Source organism: Trematomus bernacchii, unplaced genomic scaffold (assembly GCF_902827165.1).
Source record: "Trematomus bernacchii unplaced genomic scaffold, fTreBer1.1, whole genome shotgun sequence".
Classification (NCBI taxonomy): domain Eukaryota; kingdom Metazoa; phylum Chordata; class Actinopteri; order Perciformes; family Nototheniidae; genus Trematomus; species Trematomus bernacchii.
The window spans coordinates 4189894-4212636 of record NW_022987573.1 but is presented as its reverse complement, the minus strand read 5'-3'; the positions used below and the strand labels follow the sequence as shown (position 1 = coordinate 4212636).

Below are 22743 nucleotides of genomic sequence, written 5' to 3'. Positions count from 1 at the left end.
CTGTTTTCCCACTACAGTACCATCATCCTCCTGTCTGGAGGTTGACGGAGCATACTAAACTCAAGGAAACTGCATACTGTAGCAACTTTTTTTATTAAATAAAGTATACAAAATGAACTCCAAACTTTAGGGTGAAACTTAGCATTGTATTAGTAGACTTTGAAAACAAAGGCAGTACTTACAGACAGGGAGTTAATACGAGGACAAAATGTGTTTCCAGGGTTTGAAATCTGTCAGCCTTTAACAACTCGTAATGTTACACTAACAACTCTGATAAAAGTAAATGGGCTTATATTAGTTTAGTTTGAGAGGAAACAAGAGGAAAGCAAACCCATAGCTCTGGCACGAGAAGACAGGGGCTCGCTGCAGGCCAGAATCTTCTGAAGAGCAGAGACAAGTAAAGCAAGGAGGGGATTATTTTATACCATTTCAGATCCATTTATTTCAACCAGATGATGAAGAACAGATGCCTTATTTGTGATGATGATTAAGAATTAATCAGAGCTGCAGCCAAACTTGCCAAGGCAGAGCTCCCTCCCACACATGGAGGAACACATGATATATTGATTGGGTATTGGCCACACGAATGAAGAGTAGAGTATCCGGAGGGAGATGGACCAATGCTGCATCCCATTACAGCCACACGCAAACTGATGTTATCCATTCTGAGGACCATTAAGGAAATACCTGAAGCTAAATTCCACTTTCTGACTCTCATGGCAGTTTTACCAAACAACTGCTTTTTTGAATACTTCAATAGTTACTGCACCATTAGCCAAGCTCTCTTTGTTCTTACGTATCCACCTCACTGAGTAGATTCTCTAAGAACAGCTATAATCAGTCTTTTTATAAGATATGTATATGTAAATAGGTTATTATATAATTCATCAAGAAGATAAATATGTCAGTGCTGTATTTATGGCTTGTGCATCCATTCCCTCTTATATAACAGGTTAAAGTTAATTGTGCACTCCTTTTACCTCAATGATGGTCGATTTGATTGTGCATCTACTGTTTTTTTTTTCACAGACATTGACGAGTGCCGTCTTAACAATGGCGGGTGTGATCATGTGTGTCGAAACACAGTGGGCAGCTTCGAGTGCAGCTGCAAGAAAGGCTACAAGCTGCTGACCAATGAGAGAACATGTCAAGGTATGTAGCCCCTTTGATAACCTTTTACCAGCAAATGTTCTTGTGGACTACTTGAGAACATATCCTCAACACTTACATTCTTATAGATTCTGATTTCTGCATTGATTAGCATGAATGATCAACCTAAAAATCCATCTTAGTCGCAAAAGTATTCTCTCTTCATCCTGCAAAGAAGCCAAACCAGGCCTCTCTGGCTTGTTTATCTGTTATATTTGGTGGTAGCCATCGCTCAGCAGGAGCTGGGAGGACTAGCTGCAGAACAAATAAAGAGTTTGCCATGGCCGAACACAGGTGTGGGGAATTAAAGCTCCAACTCTTAAAACCTCTGGTTGTTGCGTGAACCTAGCCACTGCAGAAACATCTGGTGAAAGAAGACAGACAGGCTAGAGCTGCGAGCCGAGCTCTTGGAGTGGAAAAACAGATGACATGCTATTTTTTAATTCTCTTTTCTTTATTGATGTGGTCGATCAATATCCAGCCTGGTACACATCATTGTCATGCAATGGGTTTAGAGTTGCTGCACTGAATCACAACACTCTGTACACAGTACTAAACGTCTTATGTCTTCTGTGAAAATGAACTCTGCAGCCACTTTGTTGTCGCTTCAAATCTATTTCTGGTGCGACGCCTTTCTCTCATTTCTTAGAGCAGAACAATGCAGAGTTTATTTTGCCAAAATAGCACTGATAACTAAAAAATGTGGTCTGCACATGTGGGAATGTAAATGACGGTTTGTTTTCTGTGGCACCATGCCCTACCTAACATCGCCATCGTGTGCTGTTTGGGTGCGCAGGGGCAACAATGTTGTCCTTGTTTGGTGATGTGTGTTTTGTCTGGAGCGAAGGGTGGTGATAAAGCTCACCTCATCTCTCGCTGAGTGAGGTGTGGCCAGGCTCTCACACACACACACACTCCACACTGCACTGTCACCTGTCTGCCCGCTATCCTCTCCTCTCATTCCTTTCATTTTTCTCACCCATGGAACAAGTGTTGGGCCAAAGACAATCAGAAATGCCTTCAACACAAAGTGAACTATATTCTAATGATGATATATTTGAATTCAAATCTGAGAGGGATTTAGAATTGCAACTATCCAACTCACAAGAGACAACTTTAAAAAAGAAAGCTGAAAATCAAAGCAGCATGGGGCCAAGTTAACTGGCCCTTAATTTGGGAAAAGCTCCAAAAACATTTCATTTGACTGTGTATGTTTATTTTTGTCATTTATAATTCATGTACATAACATTTATTTTCTTATTTGGATGTCTTACTGTATATGAGACCATCCTTCCTAAGTGCATGTCCCCACTTTGTAATGCAAGTTTTTTTATAAGTTTCAAAGCCCAACCAGATAACCTTTTTTTCTCAGAGTTCACAGAATTCCTTCAGAGCCACAAAGACAAAATACATCTGTTCTCATTGGCTGATCTTCTTGTGCAAAAATCTTTGGAGTCTCTGTTTATCTATAATCCCATCATGCATCTCTCTTATGAGCATAAATCCAAAACTGGCGGATTAAAAACATTCATTGTGACCTGCAGCAAGCGGTACAGCACTCGGTTTTTGTTAATAAGTACTTGTGCTTGGCGGTGGGTAGCGGTGTTTTGTGACAGCAGTGACACTTAAAGAGACGTTTGCTGTCTCCGCGAGGTGTTGAGATGTGTAAACTGAACTCTGTGTTTATCTTGGTTTAAACAGTCATGGTGTTTCCCTGCTGTCAGTGGACCATGGCCCATAAGTCAGGACGGGGCATGTCTGCTGAGCCCCTGTCAGCATTCCTCCACCCTCAACAATCTACCTCTCACTCCTAATCCACATGAGGGCACTCAGCGAGATGTTCAGATGCTGTGATTTCTCCAGTGGGAACATCTACCATAAAGATCTAATCTGTTTTGTAAAAAAAACACTGACCTTTTCTAGATTTTAGCCAACCTCATTTGCCTCCTTAGAACTTTGTAATTAGAAAAGGTGGACGAGTCCTGACGCGGAGATCAATCGGGTGCAATGCGTGGGCAGATAAACAGGGAGCTAAGAGAAGAAATAATGAATGGAAACTCTGAATTGTTATTTGAAGTGGAAGTGACATGACTGTTCTCATCCTTCTAAGTTTCCAAGCACTTGCGTCACCTCTTAATGCCGGCGTGCCCTCCCACTGCATACTTCACCTTAGCTGCCTATAGTTAATGAGTGTATTACTGCAGGAGTCCCAGATGTCTTCACACATCTAATCTGTAGCGTGGCACCACACAACACAAAATGATATAATGATAAGTTACAGATCCACTACTGGCGTCACTTATTACAACTTTTTTTGAGGGTAAACTGAGTCACCACGCCTCTTTCCCAGATGGTTACAGACCCTATGTTTTAAATTGTGCTGAGCTAAGTTTATGCTCAATATGCCAACAAAAAAGCACTTTTGCAATGCCTCATATACTGTAGCGTGTGAAAACCCCTGCTGCTGTTATGAATCTCCTTGAGCCAATAAAGGGGAGAAAGAGTGAGGACTGTATGTTGTATCTTTAATTGTTTGCACTTTAAAATTCTCCATATAAAACCTTGCATCAGGTTCTGAAAAAACACACAAGAAAGAAAGCACATTTTCATCTTTTGGCTCTTACAACATGCCTGCCACGTATTAACCTGTGCTGGTCTGCACTAAGTACAGCTGTATTGTACATGAAGGAATATGCCAAGCATGAAACCATATGTGGATATTTTGTGCAATGCTATGCAAGATTTCTGGAGACGTTTATCCGTCTGTCTTCAAGGTAACCCATTATTTAACTGAACGCCTGTAATTGCTGTGAAATACCTGCCTCGTGTGTTTGAAGATAATATGGCATAATATTCCTGGGAAAATCCTACGAACCTTTCTTAAATTAGCCAATTAGACATCCAGCTAAATTGTAGCACATCCCAGTTTTTCTCCCAGCATGTGCTGTCTGGGCTTTTTGCTGACATTAAAGAAAACCTTGATGACAATAAAACCAAATGTCAGCCATCTCGTATAGCTTATATATATCTAATATCAATCCTTGTGGTCTTTGAGCTGCTGACATTTAAGCGACTTATCAAGATGCAGTTGAAAGAGAGCAAGAAAGCTCAAAAAAGACAAGAGAGGTGCAAGGAGCTGTTGCCTTTTGGATGAATTCTGCAGGTGTGGCTGTTTTCAGAGAGAGGAAAAGCAGGCTTCTGCATCCCACATATTTCGACTAAATACGATGATTGATGTAATGTTTATGTCCTCAGAACAAAAGAAAAATAGGCAAATTATGGGATTTCTAACAATACTGGGTTACTTATGGTATGGTTAAGAGGATAAAAGGGGGAAATGATTGGCAGATTCAATGTGGGGAGAACGACAGTAATTCAGCTGCTATTATCAGGTGAAGAGCAGACTTTCTTTTGGCTCCTGCTGTGGTTCCTTGTTATTTCAAAAACACTTGGAAAAATTCAATTTCAGAGCAATCGAAATGGACAACTGAATGGCATCAAGAGGTCAGCCACTATACAGAGTACCAAACAGAAGACCATTATTTTTTTGTTGTAACATGTGATTTGGCCCTTTACAATTCATGACAAAAGATGAAAACAGAAAAAAAAGGCATGAAAGGAGGGGGGGAGAGTCCTGTTTCAAGATCTTTTTGTGATTTGTTGGACTGTTTGAGAAGTTTCGTTTCTTTCTTTTCTTACAGACATCGACGAGTGCTCTTTTGATCGCGCCTGTGACCACTTCTGTGTCAACTCTGCCGGCAGTTTCCAGTGCCTCTGTCATAAAGGCTTCATCCTCTACGGCCTGGCACACTGCGGAGGTGAGCAGCACTCTTCTCTACGTCTTCCTCCTGTCCATCACTCTCCTCTGCATCACCTCTTTGCCAACCTTACATGAGTTGCTCTAATGTTTCTCAGAAATTCATAACTACACTAAATAGATTATTATTGTTGATTTAAAGTTTCGCTGATAGTTTAGTTGAAATTCACTGCAATATGCTGTAAATTAAAGGATGGTCAAATACATTTTAAGCTGATAAATGGAAGCATAGTATATACTTTAGATTTGGCTAATAGATCTACAAAGCAAACTTTATTTTATGTTTGGTTTCAAACTTTTCAGGCATTGATAGTTTAAAGCCATGCTAGGGACCTGGCTCTAGGAATGTTAGTCAGTATGTCTCAACAACTAGGTAGATTCAGAGATACATTTATGGTCTCCAGCTGATGAATCCTGAAGCCTTTGATGATCCCCTTACTTTTCCCCTCGCACCACTATGAGCTTAATATGTATAGCTTTGAGTAAAATGTCTTAAGAACTGTTGAATTGATTACCGTGACATCGAAATTCCTCTGGATAATTAGTAGTAACCTCAGTAATGCTTTACCTGTCATATTAGCATCGCCACGTTAGCAGTTAGCTCAAACCACAAATACACAAGTGCACAAGTACAGAACAGTCTCAAATTGCTACTGTACTGTCTTGTTGTTAGTCAACCTCACTACCCAATTTAAAACATATTGAAAGGTAATCCATCAAGGTGAACATTTAATTTACTCTTTAAAAAAATGAATTCAACACAGTGTGTTGTTAGTGTTCATCTTCTAACCTGCTGACTGAAAGGCCCCTGCATGCAGCTACATTCTCAAACCATAATTAACTGTAACTGAAATGAGTGATGCATCCTTGTTTTCAAGCCAGTTTTTAGGTCTCTGAAAGTTCCTTATCGAGAGAATGTGCTGAAATAGGTGGCTGGCTGGAAGGCAGGAAATCAATCTAAGAACCTTTGCTACACTTGGCAGTAATGTGGAGGCGACTTGTGTTGTAGTTAATGGACTCACACTTGAAAAACCACAGTTATGGTCCTTCAAGGTGGAGTGTGACCATGTTCATCAAACATTAGCAGGTACAGTACTCTGGTGTGGAACAGATAGCAGCAACAGCCTTGGGTGTCTGAAGGTGGTGTGTGTGGGCGCGTCACATCTGCCTGGCAGGCAGCGAGAGGCCCACAGCTCATCAGGGTGCTGCGGCGGCCCTTTGATGGAGTGTGTATCACCAGTTAGAATCTGCTGCTGTCTTCAGCGCCTCAGGGCCTCACAGTAGTTCTGGGAGAGACGGAGAGAGACAGCATATGCACTCGAAATACATATCTTTGCAGTGATTTGTTCTGTGTTTTCTTCTGCCTGTAGTCTGACAGGTCTAGTGTTCAGGAATGTTGCAACAGAATGTAGAATAAGGAGTGAGACTGGAGAGCGGTAACATGAAGATGTTCATGAGGTCTGAACAAACACAACAGTGCAGATAGTTACACCCTGCCACCTGAGGACACACTGACTTCTTTTTTTTTACCAGATACTTTCTCCCCATGTTTCCTGTATCTAATAAAGGTAACAAAAATTACTTGAAATGGTTGGTTCCTGCCACAAGTACCACATGCTAAAATTGGCACATCTTCTAGTATTATGCGATCAATTAAAGTGTCCTAGCAATAACATTCTGAAGCAATGCTTAATGAGATGGCTGTAATGCTGCTAGAATGTATTATTTTATTATATCTCACCCTCCACCCCCTGTTATGTCTGGTACAATAACACAACATTTATATTGAATGGGTGTAGTCCAGAGGTTTTCAAAGTTGAAGGCGGGCTTCAAAGGGGTTTCATGGGGGGATCAGTGATAAACATTACATTCATTAAAAGAAGATCACATCAAATACACATAACATTTGGCTAAATAGATACAGTAGTTTTGAGGAACTGTTTTTCATCCTTCCCAGAGTCAGAAACGAATAAATGCCTCAGGACAGACCTTAGTTATGTATTTAGGTTTAGTCTGAAATTATATCAAACAGCTATATTAGAATATCTTGGCTCGATTATTGAGTGTCTATGGGATCACATATCATAATCATGATCCCATAGGCATCCTGGAATTGAGCGAAACTAAGCAACTAAACTAAGGGGGGATGGAGGTGTCTTTTTTTCCAGGCTCTGTCTGAGGGAAGGTCCACCGTCTCACACTTTTAAAACCTCTGGTCTAGCAGTAGGTTCATGGGAGCTATTCCCCACACAGGCGGCTGTATTAGCTGTCAGTCCAGGTAATAAAAGCCCCAGGATTGAATTTGTAGGGCTTTTACTCACATGATGGACTGTGATCAGGCCACGCTGAGCTGGAGAGAAGATGGTCAGGCCTGAGCGACTCTCTATACCATTGTTGAGAGAGAAGGTGATGAATGATTTCCCATCGCTTTTCATCGGCGCCGTCGGAACTGTTAGATAACCCTAAAGATTTATGGCCCTCCCCGTTGTACTCTCCCACTCCCAGCCATAACCAAGGTTATGTTATGCCCTGTGTGGTTTATCAACTGAAATATAGCTGTCAAACAATCTAGAAAGCTGTTCTCAGTGTTAAACAATAGACTCACCCTAAACAAACCCAATTAGGTCAGTGACCTGCTGTCGAGCATTGTGCCGAGGTCTGTCAACATTCCTCCCAAGTGAGAGTTTATTCAGCGACTCTCCCTAGAAAAACAGCCGGCTCATTTTTGCTTATCTGGTAGGAAAACAGTCTTGTGAGTAAACACTTTGTAAGTATTTTTGTATTTAACTCATTCGATCCAACCAGCAATAGAAACTCTGTCTTCTGATACTGAGACATGTATGTGTAAGTAGGTCTGAGAGAAAGACACAAGTTAAACCACAAATAGTTTAAGTTTATTTCATCTTGTTGGGTCAAATTCTTCTACATTACGTAGTTGGACTGGAAGTTGCTGATGCAGATGAATAAGCAAGAAAAAGCGTTACAAATGTAAAGATGGCAAGATTTTCCCATGAACTCCCCAACCCTTCTAAGAAATTCCTTACAAATCACACAAAGCTATTGTTGAGTCTAAATGTCAATTTGTCTCTTTTTATTTCCTTCCCTGACTCATCTCTGCTGTCTCTGTATCAGCACGCAGAGAAAAAGTATTTGGAGGAAGGTCAGAAGACATCTATTTGGTTACACTTCAAGTATGGGAGGAACAAAGATGTTAAAAATACAGTTGCTGGCACTTCCATCAGACTTTCATTAGACTTCTTTGTCCTTTAAATTAAGTGCTTTGATGCAGAGGATAAGCAGCGCACCTCTCACAACATTTCCAAGCAGCTCTGGCTCAACATTGCTGTTGATGAAGTCATCTTCTTCAGGGAGTGCAGAGGCACTGTTTTTATTCAGGGTGAATAATTGAATGAGACAAGAAAGAACAACTCGTATCAGCGGGCCAGATCATCAATCACTGCCATTATCTCCGTCTCTCTCGGTGTCGCCGACGCTTGTCCGCAGCCTGCTGATCCTCGGCTCTACCCACTAAACTCATTTTCAGTCTGGCGTCGATGGCAGCCAGCCTGCATCTGGATCCCGGATGCTTTTAGTGGTTTTAGCTCAGCGTGCGTTTGAATAGGTGATTATAATTTACGGCTCACCACAAGTCTTCCTCACTGAAGAGCAGAGAGGTTTTGACCATTAAATTGAATGTGGCGACATCAAAACGAAGAATCACTTCTGTTTACACGCATACACATTAATCTTCCTACAATGTGACGCTGTGACAGGATGAAGTGATCTGACCCCTGAGGAACTGCTCTTTCACAGCTGTGCTCACAGCACTGTTTCTCTTTCATTGTACTCGACCAAATTGACTCCAGATCCTTTTTACGGACCACATTGTTTCTCACTGTTTCTGATTTTTGGATGAAATCCTTTTCCTCCCTTATTTTATTTTAGGTTTCAGAGGGATGGGCCAGATAGACTTCTTTTACTACATATTGGTCATTTTATATCTTAATAACAATATAGATCACAATACTGCATGTCTTCTGGCTATTAATCTAATAAATGGTCAATATGAAAAATTCAAACAGTTAAGCCTATTTTTGTATATTCTTATTTTATTTAAATACATGACATACGAAAAGTATTAAGTATATTTTCATTCAATTACCTTTAATAGAAATTCCCTCAAAATATGTTGCTTGAGACTATTAGGGACATTTGACTTAGTATGTGCTTTATTATAAATGTTGTCCATAATATTGTGTATTATATCTGTATACTATATGTATAAAGATGTTTTATCAAATTCAATGATCGCTCAGTCATAGTAGGTTTGAACAATTAGGGCTTTTTAGAGACAGTTATACATGTCCGATTAATGTCTACATATTTATCCCCAGATATTGACGAGTGCAGTATAAACCATGGAGGGTGTAAATATGGCTGCATCAACTCTCAGGGGAGCTACGAGTGTACCTGTCCTACGGGACACAAGCTGCACTGGAACAGGAAGGACTGTGTTGGTATGTGGCAGCACTGCCCCCCTGTGGCTCATTCACTCACACACACCCAAAGCACATCCTCATACACTTTTTTTCCTCACTCTCCACTTTCTTTGCCAACAGTTTGTGATTCTCTGTGGGTTTTATTCTCCCTCAGAGCTGATGAAATGCCATCTTGGACTGCTGTCACCAAAAGCCACTCTGACCTGTAGCAAGACGGGCAAGAAAGAGAGCTGCTCACTTACCTGTGCCTCTAAGGCTCACTATCTGGCAGGTATGTTCCCCACAGTGAGCGTGCGATCACAAAACACCACACATGAAATCATTTTTTATTAAAATCCCTTTTTATTTGTGTGTGACCTTTGCAGATTCTGACAGCAGCTACTCAGTGAGTTGTGGTATCCCCCTCCTCAGAGGGAAGTCTTCTGCCAGGCTCAACTCCAGCAACAGTCAGAGCTGCATAGGTTCGCTGCCATTCAGATTTCTATGATCAAACACTTTCCAACAATCAGTAAATGACAGATGGTGTGCCTGATGTTGCAGTGTGCTCCTACCCACTGTGCTGTGTTTGTCTGTAGAGACTCAGGCCCCTCCAGTGAAGCAGACGGCTTCTTTTAAGATCAAAAACGCCAAATGTCACCTTCATCCGAAGCTTACGGGCAGGACGGAGGACAGAGGACGGACCCTCGGACCAGGTCAGTCTAAATCTGTACACATATACTGGTATTTATAGACATTTAAAGCTGTATACAGTTTACAATTAACCATTTTAATAATTTTTCAATGAAAACAAACATGCCTGTAAGGTTTTTCTGTTGTTCTTTGTAGTATAAATGTATATTTTATATATCCTGGTCATACAAAAGGGTCATTAAAGGACATAATATTCCATCTTGGTCTCAAACCTCTATTTTGAAAGTCTATGATGAATTCAAAATGAATCAAACCTTTTCCAATTTAATTTGAATTTGTAATAACTTTCCAAGAAATGATGTACATTTACTCTTAAATATAAATAACATTAATCGTTACTAATATTTAATGGGGATTTACTAATGTATCTTCATGTTGTCCACAGGAGGGGGGCAGCCCTGCAGCAACTGCCTGGTGACGTTTGTCAACCTGAGGTGTGACTCCTCTAAAAAAACTAAAGGCCGACGGGCTCGAAACCCCTCCAACAAAGAAGTGACGCGCATCACTTTGGAGCTGGAGGCTGAGGTCAAACCTGGAGACACCACAGGTCAGTCCTCTCATTACATACAACGCCTTAACAGCAGTTACTGAGGATTGTACTGTGCAGCCTACTTAGTTATTTCATTTAGCTATTACTCAAAGCTGCAACCTAATTTACAGCAATGTTAGTTGTCAGTGTGTCAAAATATGCAGAGTACATTTACAGATTTACTGTGCTTAAGTACATATTTATGGTCCTTTATTGAATAGTGTGCATTCCAGCCTATGTATACTTCTTATCCAATACAATTCAGATATAATATTGTACTTTGAACTCAAGAACAACTATTTTGTTTATTTAGTTAGTAACATTAGCATTTGCTTCCAAAAAGAAGATTTTTTCACAGCATCTTGAGAAAATGTACAAAATGTATGTGTAGTTTTTACTCATTTCAATCCAATTTTACTAATTTAAATCCATTTTAAATAAATAAACAGGGAGTTGCAATCTCAGCTGCCTGAGACAGCGCATGGAGAAGCAGGTGAAGACGTACATCAAGGCTCTGAAGAAGTCCATCAACCAGGAGCGCTTCCTGATCCGAGTCGCTGGTCTGGAGTACGAGGTGGCCCAGAAACTTACACAGGCTTCTCCCACTCACGAGAACTGTGGGCCGGGCTGGGAGAAGGAGAGCGGCCGCTGTGGTAAGACCGGAGAGCTGGACCGGGAATTAGAGCTAATTCGCTTTTTTGGCCAAAAGCAGTAGATTCCTACTTTGAGAACAATGGCACACTTAGAATTGTACATTTTGTAAAGCTATTTAAGAGCAGCTTGAACTTTCTTATCCAAAGGGAAATTGTTTTGAAGAACTTGCAGTAGAAAATAGGACAGAGTGCAAATTGTAATATATGAAATGCAAAGTGCAAACCCATATTATACAAAATGCCTAGCATGTTAATAGGATCATAGATAGAAGAAGTAGCTGGATAATATCAGGTCTAATCTATGCTGTGAATATCTGCAATACAAGGTTGTGTGAGGTGAAATATACCCTCAGTCACCAGTAGCTACAGCTGTACAATCTAAGAAAGTTAAATATGACTATTCTGCCTTTTATGATGCCTGCAATGTTAATGAAATTACTTTGAAGTCATATTTTGTGATGGAGTTGTACTAGACCGTACAAAATCCAGTCCAACTCCACCTTTATGACCACCATTATAAACCAATTCCGTTTATTTTTTTAAAAGTGAAGTGTGTCCTCTGATTGGAGCCGATGTTTTTCTCAGTCAGATGCTTGTCGGGGTCTTATTACCACGGGGAGCAGGAGCGCTGCGTTCAGTGTCCGCCCGGCACTTTCCAGGAGAGAGAGGGGCAGCTGGCCTGTGACCTCTGTCCCGGCAGCGACGGCCACGGGCCGGTGGGGGCCCGAAACATCTCCTCCTGTGCAGGTAGTCCAAATTGTGTTATTGCTACAGTATATTGTGCATTGTGATTTCTTGTCTTGTCTTTTTTTAAGCATGTGTTATATAAATTCTGTCAAATTATCCAAATGCTCAATCCAAGGAGAAATGCACACAGCCTTTGTTAAAAGTTAAAGCAATTTATCATCTTCTAGTGGAAACCCAAAAGAATAAGGATTAAACTGAAATTAGCGTAATATGTAATAATCCTGCATTGGGATGGTTTCGTCTGTTTACTTATTAGCAATGTATCATAAAACAGCTGATATTGAACTCAACATAATGAGAGTGAAAAATATGTAATTAGTAATGATATTAAATAAAACAACCGTAAGCACATTAACACACAAACTCATATTTTTCCTCCATCCCAAACTAAAACTTGTGATATATAATTATGATAAGCTACCTTTGCCAAACCTCTGCGTGTTGAAATCCAGGCCAGTGTCCAACGGGCTCCTCCTCCAACGATGGCTTCAAACCGTGTCAGGCGTGCCCTCTGGGCTCCTACCAGACAGATTTGGGACGGACCCTGTGCTTCCCCTGTGGGGGGGGACTGGCCACCAAGCGGGAAGGGGCCAGCTCCTTCCATGATTGTGAAGTCAAAGGTCAGCTTGTGGTGTTTTTACACAGCCAAAAAAGTTAAACGTACTCTAATCATTTTGCATAACATTCCCTACTTAATGCACATTTTCCTTTCCACCCTGCAGTTCAGTGCTCTCCCGGTCATCACTACAACACCACGGTACACCGCTGTATCCGCTGCCCGGTAGGGACCTATCAGACAGAGTTTAGACAGAACTACTGCATTACCTGTCCCGGGAACACCACCACTGATTTTGACGGTGCCACAAGTGTGTCGCAGTGCAAGAGTGAGTATGAAAAATGCTTTGTGTTGTCAGATTTCTTAAACATGCACAGTAGACTTATTTTCTTCGTGTGTGTGTGCGTCTAGACAGGCAATGTGGCGGCGAGATGGGCGAATTCATGGGTTACATCGAGTCACCTAACTATCCCGGTAATTACCCCGCTAATGTGGAGTGTATCTGGAACATTAACCCACCAAGCAAGCGCAAGATCTTAATCGTGGTCCCGGAGATCTTCCTGCCCTCGGAGGATGAGTGCGGAGATGTGCTGGTTATGAGGAAGAACTGTGAGTGTCTCTTGTTATTTCAGTGGAATTATAGTGTAAGATAATATCACCATACAAACCAGATTAGTCACCATTGTCCTTTCCTTGCCTCTGAAGGGTCTGCTTCATCCATCACCACCTACGAGACGTGCCAGACGTACGAGCGGCCGATCGCCTTCACAGCTCGCTCCAGACGTCTCTGGATTAACTTCAAGTCCAATGAGGCTAACAGCGCCAGAGGCTTTCAGATCCCCTACGTTACTTATGATGGTATGTTCATCTCATTTAGCTCACCAGCTGTGTCTCTAAATATCCGTCTCTCTCTGCCCTCAGGCTTTTCCACAAACTCATGACATTATTTTTATGAGGTTCCCGAAATGAATGAATATAATGAAGAAGTTGTGACTCAGATGTGTAGTAATAATAACTTTATTTACAAAGCATTTTCCGAGAGCCAGTTACACATTGCATAACAAATTGAAACTCAACAGATAGAGAAGCAAAATGTTCAAATAATTACAATAAGGAGCACTTTCACTCATTAAATAAGAAGAAATGCAGCAGAAGCACTGAAAAAATGTACGTTGAGGGGAATTTTAATAAAGATATAAATCTAGTGTACCTGGTTTCTGATTAGATCCAGTATGAGAAGGGGTATTTAGATCCTTACTCAACAGATATGTTGATGTTTAAAGTGAGTTGTATGATGTATTTATCCATAATTCTTTATTGGAACTAGTTATTTCTACCAAAGTCATGGTCCCTTTGAAATCGGTCTACAGTGTCTTCTATGGTTAACTACTGTGAGCACTACAAAAAAATCACTTCCTTATATTGTAGAAGTGAGTTGGATACCTCAAAACTTAAAGTTCCTGTAAGTTCTCAGCGTTTTCATTGTTTTTAATACCTGTTTTTATCATTTAGTGACGTAACTTATAATCACATGTTTTATTCAGAGGACTACGAGCAGCTGGTAGAGGACATAGTGCGAGATGGAAGACTCTACGCCTCAGAAAACCACCAGGAAATCCTCAAGGTTAGCAAATGTTTTTACTGTGTTTATTTCTGGCTTTAATTTCTTGTTGATATATACGACCACCTGGAAGAGGTGACTAATTAAACCACAAGCTGAACCTTAAAAGGTGTTGTCTGTTCAGAAAAACAAAACACAAGACCTTGGATTAGTCAGTCGGTACGTTAATAATGAAATTTGCTAATGCCGTCATAAAGGTGTGTAATTTGTTTGGCAACGTTGTGTAATAGCTTGACATGTAATTCAAACGTATTATTAAGGACGAAAATATGCTAAGTGTGACGTTTACATCCGCCTGTTCTTCCCTGCAGGATAAAAAACTGATTAAGACTCTTTTTGATGTGCTGGCTCACCCAAACAACTACTTTAAGTACACCACTCGGGAGTCCAACGAGATGCTGCCCCGCTCCTTCATCCGCCTCATAAGCAGCAAAGTCTCTGCTTTTCTGCGACCATACAAGTAAAGCTTACACGGCGGCCGAAGCACCGGATTGTGACCCCCTCCCCCGACGCCCCCCTCCACCTTACAGGCCACATCCCTCACAGGACTTACTAGTATGTTTACGCTCTCCTAATATCCATAAGCTTTGAAAATAAACACTATGCAGACCTGAGAAATACTGAGAATGTGTGTTTTAGATTTGTTTTCATTCAGAGGGATGTAGAGTATTTCAGAGGGTTTGGTTTCTGTTGTGCAATGAAACCACACAAAAAAACAAAAGCGCCCATTTCAGACAGTAGGAGTAATGTTGTGTGTGCGGTTTGAGCTTGATAGAGCTTGTTATTGTATTTTAAATGAGCGGTCTGAGTCTCAACTCCTACCATTAAGTATGACTGTAAGTGTTGTGTAACCCTAGTTCCATCTCCAGTGTCTGTGCTGTCCTCGAGGAGGAGAGGTTGTTAAATTCATGTCGCAGCTGCGTTCCAGGTCATTCGAAGCCTTATTATATTTGAGCTCTTAGAGCAGTTTCCAAGGGTTTTACTGTTAAAACAGTTAATCTGTGTTTTGTTTCGTCTGTCTAGACTGTACCAGTGTTTTCCAACCTTCAGATTATTTCTGTTGCTCTTTTTTTTAAAGCAAATACAAACCGGGGGATAATAGTTCCAGGAACATAGTGGACATTTGGGAGATGAATAACAAACTAATAATTGTGAGAGCCACAGAAATGAGATAATGTGATGTCTAGTGGAACATGTCTCTGAGAGAGAGATAAGAGAGAAATGTCTTTGAGGGACATTATGTTTGCTGCTTCTTTTAAAAGGTCACTTTAATTCTTCAATCTCATTGTCTGTCTTTCTGATGTACTCGACACTAATAGTCTCTACGTTTAAACTAAAGTTCTTATACACAGTAAGTTGATATTCTCACACTGCCTTTCTGTGGACAACCAGTTTTTATTTCAATCTTGTAAATAATGAAAATAGATTAGACGAGGGTTGAATTCTTTAATCCTACATTTCTTTTGTTACGCAGGACCCCCCAAATCACTTTTGCCCCACCAGTCTCAAATCCAAAGACACCAGTACCCTCTCAAACACACTTTGTTCTGTCCCAATGAAGACAGCTCTTCCAAAGACCGCCCAAAAAGGGTGGGTTTCTTTGTTTTGTGCACTAAAATCAGAGCCCGCCATCCTACCTTTTAGTACAAAGTGTAATGATAAAAAAACTACACCTTAAAGTTGGTTACACCCTATTGTGACCCACAACAAAGCTTGTGAAATGTGTTCTAAGCTGCATTCCTGCTAAGACTCATTGTATGAAATATGTATCCGTCACTGGGGCAGAAAATGTTTAGGTTCCAACGTGTAACTAATCTCCTCTTCAGAGGAATACAAAAAAAGTCTGTTAAGAAGCGTAATAATTCAATATGATTTGTTATGAGAACAGCAACCAAAACAGGGTAAAATTATTAGTTTTTTTAGATCTAACATTTTGCTTCTTCTTAAGATCTGCCAAGTAGTTAGGAATTGTTGCGACATTTTTGGAAATACATTTTTCTTGCTGAGAATTAGATGAGATTGATACCACTCTTATCTTAACATTAAATGTGAAGTAACAGCCTTCAGAAAGTTAGTAAACCACAAACAATAGAAACAGTTAGCCTGCCTATGTCTAAAGGTTACAAAATCAACCCACCAGCAACTCTAAAGATCCCAAACCAACATTCAAATCTTGTGCTTTTAATAAGTAAAACTCAATGTAACTTGCCGACGGTGCAGGGACTTCCTGGAGTCTCTGCTTTTGTTGCCTCTCAACCTTGGTAACTGCATGAAGGACACTCGGAAAGAAAATAAAGTAGTATTTTTCCCCAAATTTAGGGACTATTTAAAAAAAAAACTCATAATCAGCACCACTGCAGTCAAATTGGTCCAAACGACTACATGGTCAGAGTGATAATCCCAACCCCTTAATCCGTACATTCAGCCCTCTGGAGATATGAAATAGAGTTGACCCTTGCGCTCTTATCCTGTTTCCTTTTCCAGGGAGTTTTGTTTGGTTCCCACTCATGTAAATAAAAAAAGTGAGATGGTACACTTCCTATCCTGTACCACACTTTAGGATGACAAAGGGATTTTGACCATTTTGTCAAATTTGAGGGCGATGCTGGACGAAACCATGATTTAATGTTGGTTTGTAATTCCTCCACACAGGCCTCAGTTTATCTCCAGGTATTAGACTCACCCCCGCCCCAAACCAGAATCAGCTAATTTCCTGCAACCTGATACTTTTTTGTTTGTATTGTTGCCTTTTAACGAGAGTTTGCTATGATGTATCATAGAGTTGATAATGATATTTGCACTTGAATTGTTATTGCTCATGTAAAGAAATGTCTGGATTTTGTATTGTCTTTTTAAATGAATGGAATTGGTGTTCTTATTTTCTTGTAGCTTGTTTGTTCATGAAATGCTCACTCACCGTTTAGTCTATAGAGATGATACACATAACATTATCAACTGTTAAAGAAAAAAAACTATGTACAGGAGGTGAATGAAACAAGTTTGTACTTGTCGCTGCCCAAAACACTTATTGAAATAAACATACTGTACTTCAGCTTCATTTCAAATATTTAATGTCTTTACAATGAGTTCATACAAGTTTTATGAGCAAGTAAGAAAATATATCACTATTAGTCCATTATTATAGTGCAGCAAGACAGTTTTAAGCTTAAGAGACTATTATTCCCATCCTCTGGACTGCTGTTTAACCAGGTTGGATTAAATAATGTAGTTCACATTTCAGCTAGCTTATTAGCCCCTCCGGTTGGTGCGACTGCGACGTGCTGAAATAAACAGATGGTCATAAGTTTTGTAAAATATATATTATGAAGAAATTCAACCAAGAATGTATTACTTACGTGTGCATTTAGGGAGGCCAGGGGACCAGCGGCCATCATGACCACAGGTAATGGAGCTGGGGCCGGACATCGTGTACCCCCGCTCACACTCGATGGAGAGGAAGTCCCTTTCTTGGAACTGCTTGTTCTGAGCTCTCATCCAGTAGGCATTGGCCACATTTGGAGGTGGACATGATACCTCTGTGGAGAAATTGAAATAAAGTCAGAAAAATATATAGTTGATTAAAAGGTCACCTATTAGGCAAAATCCACTTTTTCATGTCTTTTATACATAAACATGTGTCCCCTCTGCGTGAAGAGATTCTGAAAGTTTCAGGAAAAAAGATTCACTCACTTTTTATCATGATCAATTTATATAAAAACCTGTCTGAAAATGAGCTGATCAGATTTTGGCCACTGTCATAACGATTGTTTGGCTTGTGTAACCATTAGCCACCTTATCACCTGAATCTCCTCCTAGAGCACCATTGTGGTTTTTTTAACCAAATATCTCTCAGAGGGGCGTGGGGAGTGGCATCTCATTTTAATCTAAAGTAACAGACAGAGAATCAGCACTTTTGAAACAGGGCTGAAACAGAGGGGTTTATGGGATGCTACAATGCATGCTCTTGTATATATATATATATTGTATACATGTTTTGTATATATCTGAGACCTATAATATATTGAGGAAAAACAGTATAATAGGGGAAGTTTGTTGTAACTAAGAGTATCATAAACCTCTGCATTCAGGAGGAGAGTTATCCCACGTCCCGTCCTTGGTGCACCAAATGTTCCTTTGTCCAATGAGGGTTCCCGCGCGACAATGGTAGCTGATCACAGTCCTGTATGTGTACGGTGGCTCGTGAGGGCCTCTCATCTCTGCGTTGGTCACTGTTGACGGCTCCTCACACACCACAGCTGTAAAAAGGTTAAATAGTGTTGGCACAGCTAAAGGGGAAGGGAAATGAATGATCAACTGGCAAATGATGCTTGTTCACCTCACCTTCACAAGCAGGAACACGTGCGTCCCAGCCTTTACTCAGGCAGTTTCTGGTTGCCTTTCCTACAAGACGATACCTGATGAAAAATGATCAAAAGTCAGAGAGTTTACAAGATGGAGAAAATCCTGTAAGTGTTAAGAATAACAGTATGTAAGAAAGCAGCGCAGTCTAAGGATCTTCCTCACCCCTCATTACAGACAGCTGTAGCCTTGTCTCCAAACTCCAATCCAGTGTATGTAAACTGTCCATTCATAATATCTCCTGCAGAGCCACATGACTTTCCTTTTGGGGATAAATAAAGGTAAAGTTAACCAGCTCATTGTGACCTTGTAAGATATTGTTTTTTATATTTATTTGCAGTCTATCAGTCATCAGGACTGTAAAATAGGTCTTTAAACATCTGTTTGCACACAAAGACAGAAATATACAGAAGCCTTATTTGTCAGATTAAGAAAGCATGCACTTTAAAAAAATCATTGGGCGCAAATACACAAGACACATTTCTAGGAAATCCACACGTTTCAATAAAAATATAGAAATGCCTTTTAAACAAATGGTCAGAAATCAATGGTTGTGCTGCTCAATCAGTCAATAGACCTCTTAATGAGAAAAAAGAAAAAGTATGATTTCACAAATGTTGTTCCATATTAATAGTGCAATGAAGAGGACAATTCGATATTTAGGAAAAAAGTAATAAAATAAGTCAGTATAATATGTTACTTGAGTCTTTACGTTGACATTTGAGCGTCAGTGGGGTCCACTGTCCCTCGATACACCTGCGGTATCTGCTGCCACCTGCCTGAACGTATCCGACATCACACACGGAATGGACTTTGTCACCAGAAGCGAACAATGTCTTTTTGATGTACCTGTCAGCGAGGTTAGTGTTGTCAGTGTTTACCGGCACCCTGCATCCCCCTGCTGAACGGAGAAAAGTTTAGAAACAGAGCTCTTCTTTTGAATAAACTGACATTTCTCCTTACTGCCAAAATGCTGACAACTTGCTTATGTGGTGGAAATACTAACTCACTTCCTTCATTGGGTGACAGAGTTGTGTTTGGTGCAGGCCGGCACTGAGGGGGCGGGGGCTGCCACAGACCACCAGCTCCACACCTGATGCTCTGAGCTCCATCCAGCTGGAAACCCTGACTGCAGGTGAAGGTCACAGAGACCCCCACCCGGTGCACAGACACAGCTCCAGCACTGCTCACCAAGTGCCGGGCCACTGCAGGGGGGGGGCAGGTGGCCTCTCCCTCTGAGGAGATTTCAATAGATTTTCTGTTAGGTGATTCTCTTCCCTCCAACTTGCATAGAAAAATACCTAAACATGAGTAATATACTGAACAACCTTAATATGGTATCACATCCTTATTGCATAATGGAAAATGTGTTGAAATGAAGTATGAAATGAAGGATTAAGAAGAACACCTTCATTGTGCGTCACATGCAGACGGTAATTACTCATTTTTGACAACAATGCCCACTTGAGATCATCTATTAAGGCGCAGCAACTTCAGTGTGTAAAGAATATAAATGGTTTGTGGATCATTATTGCTCACCTTCACAAGACGGAATTTCACTGGTCCAGCCCGACTTCTTGCAGATAATGTAGTCAAGTCCTTTCAGAGAGTATCTGTGAACATAAACACAAATTCAAAGGCTTATTCTGATCAAGTTTTACAGGATGTCAATCATCCTTCTACGTACCCCTCATTGCATACAGCATAAGCTTTCTCCCCAATGAATGAGTTCCCTTCATACTGGAACTCTCCATGAGGCAGATCCCCGGCATTGCCACATGATTTCTCTGCAAAAAAGAAAGAAAGAGAGAGAGTTGATGACCAATCAGAACAGGAATCAAGGGTGAAATGTTATTTGCCAGCTGGCGAAAAAAAAAGACAAGACAGAGATGCCTTTAATTTACAAATTGCAAAACAACCCTGATAAGCTGCTCCAAAGCCTATGTGCAAACCTCAGTGTGTTTTGTCACTAGGATCTGATGGGTGTTTTTATGGAAATATTTAAAACTGTGAAATGTGTAAAGGCACCGTAATGCAAATGCTTCAGTTTGAGGATGGCAATCATCTGGTTTTCTTAAGTGCTTATTGTTGGGGAAATATTTTCCAAGGCCCATAACTTTGACCCAGTTTATCAGTTAAAACTGTCCTGACTGAGCACACGCACCTGTAACCTTGGCTGCTGTGCTCTCAGTGTTGTGTCTCCCTGTTCCTGCCTGTTGACGTCTGCTGATAGAGGTGTTATGGTTCTATCTTGTTATGCACAATGTTGATTATTTTCTCAGAACTAGCTAAATACATGGGTATTTGAGAATGAGAATTTGCCCGTGTGGTCAAACCGTGGCCCGTGACATGTCTTGTGAATTCTCCGGCCGAAGCTCCAAATAAACCATCAGTGTTTGCCATCAAAGCTCCTCTCGTGTCTCTCTGAATCCTGTCTCCAATTGCTTCAGAAGTTTCCCCCACACTTATGATCTTAACACTTAACCATGTAAACTCCACACAGATGTGTCTGATCATAAAAAAGGAATTGGTTATCTAGGATTTGCCTTTTACATGTTATCTAAAATAATTGTTGGTCTGTGTGAACTTTCATTAAAAAAGGGATACAAATTTATAAATATCCTTTAATCTAGTGTCATTGTTTGGGTAGCATCTTAATAAAAAGCTGCATAAATATTTCAATGTTTTCTCTTGTTTTTATTCTAAAGCTAATTGCTTTGCTTTCAGACTTTAAAACATGTGTTATTGGTTCTATAAGATTTAGTAACCACGATATTATGTGCTAGGATTACATGTAGGTTTACCCCATGGCCGCTAGGGGGATACAGTCAGTTTGTAAAATGTGCTTAAATCACATTAGGCTACTCTAAACGTCTCGTTGAAAACCATCATATATAACAGAAACATTAACATATAACCGTATATTGACCATTTTAATGCTAAACTAGATGGCTAACAAGTATGCAAGGCACTTACTTTCGCATTTCAGAGTCAGTGTGCTCCATCTCCCAGCGACACACTGTGCGGCTCTGCTCCCCCGGGATGGAGTGAAGTCATCGGCGCAGTCATAGTACACCTTCTCCATGCTCAGGAACTTCTGTAAACCGCTGTATTTCTTCACTAGTCTCGCATTTTGGTACTCCGGTGGTGCCGAACATTGTTTTGGTACTTGAGCTTTTATTTTGGAAAATGAAAAGATTTATTTTACATACAAATAACAAATAACAATCTGGAAAATTTGAATTATTCTACTAATTACCTGAAACGCCAAGGGCAAACGATAAAAGCAGAATATTCAGACCGATATTCCTCATGTTCGTCGACTGTGTAGTTCCGTGTAAACAAATCCTGCAGGCAGGTGACGGATGAAATGGCACCAGCCGGTTCAGATTAAGCAATTTATAGAGGAGGGCTCACAGAGGGAGCAGCCGGGAAAACACAGCCCACAGGAAAACAACAGAGCACACAGGACTACAAGACCAGGGACAGACTATACTGCCCTCCAAACACATACAACTTTCTTTTTGTTTTATTGCCAACATTACTGTGATCAACCAAACCTATAATCTTCCTAACTCTATCCGTTTTTTAAACAGAACCCATGATTATCATTTGTCAAGTCTCAGACAAGTCAATTTAAATTTCTTTCAGTATTTAGGACAATAGAAACAAAATTATATTTACGCTCCAATAAGTAAAGTCAATAGAGAGTCAAGAGAATGTAAGTAACTAAGACATAGTATAAAGCAGCGGTTCCCAACCTGTGGGCCGCGGCCCTCTAGTGGCCGCCACATTTTTTTTTCTTTTTTTTTTACAGGTTTAAAACACAAACATGGACATAACAATAACATATAGGAGATGACATTCCCATCTCAGACAGCAAAACAAAAACAGAAGAAATAAAGATACAGTCAGCCACTTCAACATTTCACAAACAAAAATAGGTTGACAACCAAATACCACCAAAAACACAACATGGCAAGCATATTTATTGTTCCTTTAATCCCTCTCTTCGTTAGAGCTCATTATTTCCCATTTCATGGCGTGTTGAGCCAGCCTTTGATTTTTGTGGCTATTTTTGTGGCTATTTTTTTCAAAATAAGTTTTATTTGTAATCTACTCT

General features: G+C 40.4%; 2 protein-coding genes across 6 annotated transcripts in view; one reads left to right on the top strand and one right to left on the bottom strand.

Annotated features, from left to right (window-relative positions):
* Nucleotides 1-17313, top strand: part of scube3 (signal peptide, CUB domain, EGF-like 3) — a 70202-nt gene extending 52889 nt beyond the window's left edge. For all 3 annotated transcript variants that reach the window (XM_034126454.1, XM_034126453.1, XM_034126452.1), the window contains 15 exons: nt 1030-1152; nt 4851-4967; nt 9361-9483; nt 9620-9736; nt 9831-9926; nt 10041-10157; nt 10541-10702; nt 11134-11337; nt 11923-12084; nt 12537-12704; nt 12807-12968; nt 13052-13249; nt 13346-13498; nt 14185-14264; nt 14573-17313. In XM_034126454.1, coding sequence (XP_033982345.1) covers nt 1030-1152; nt 4851-4967; nt 9361-9483; nt 9620-9736; nt 9831-9926; nt 10041-10157; nt 10541-10702; nt 11134-11337; nt 11923-12084; nt 12537-12704; nt 12807-12968; nt 13052-13249; nt 13346-13498; nt 14185-14264; nt 14573-14725 — 2135 coding nt within the window. In that variant the 3' untranslated portion in view covers nt 14726-17313. The remainder of the gene's footprint in view (nt 1-1029; nt 1153-4850; nt 4968-9360; nt 9484-9619; nt 9737-9830; nt 9927-10040; nt 10158-10540; nt 10703-11133; nt 11338-11922; nt 12085-12536; nt 12705-12806; nt 12969-13051; nt 13250-13345; nt 13499-14184; nt 14265-14572) is intronic.
* Nucleotides 17314-17315: 2 nt separating this feature from the next.
* Nucleotides 17316-22004, bottom strand: si:ch73-217n20.1 (complement receptor type 1). 3 transcript variants are annotated; one of them, XM_034126457.1, is made up of 11 exons: nt 21880-22004; nt 21597-21794; nt 20308-20407; nt 20160-20233; nt 19631-19855; nt 19321-19518; nt 18786-18882; nt 18603-18676; nt 18338-18517; nt 17618-17797; nt 17316-17542 (listed from the first exon to the last, which is right to left on the bottom strand). In XM_034126457.1, the coding sequence occupies exons 1-11, from the start codon at nt 21932-21934 to the stop codon at nt 17511-17513; spliced, it is 1413 nt and encodes a 470-aa protein (XP_033982348.1). In that variant the 5' UTR covers nt 21935-22004; the 3' UTR covers nt 17316-17510. The 3 variants fall into 3 exon arrangements, with proteins under 3 accessions (XP_033982348.1, XP_033982346.1, XP_033982349.1); XM_034126455.1 differs by having other exon boundaries at nt 19321-19521; nt 21880-22003; XM_034126458.1 differs by having other exon boundaries at nt 19333-19521; nt 21880-22003.
* Between the last annotated feature and the right edge of the window lie 739 nt (nt 22005-22743).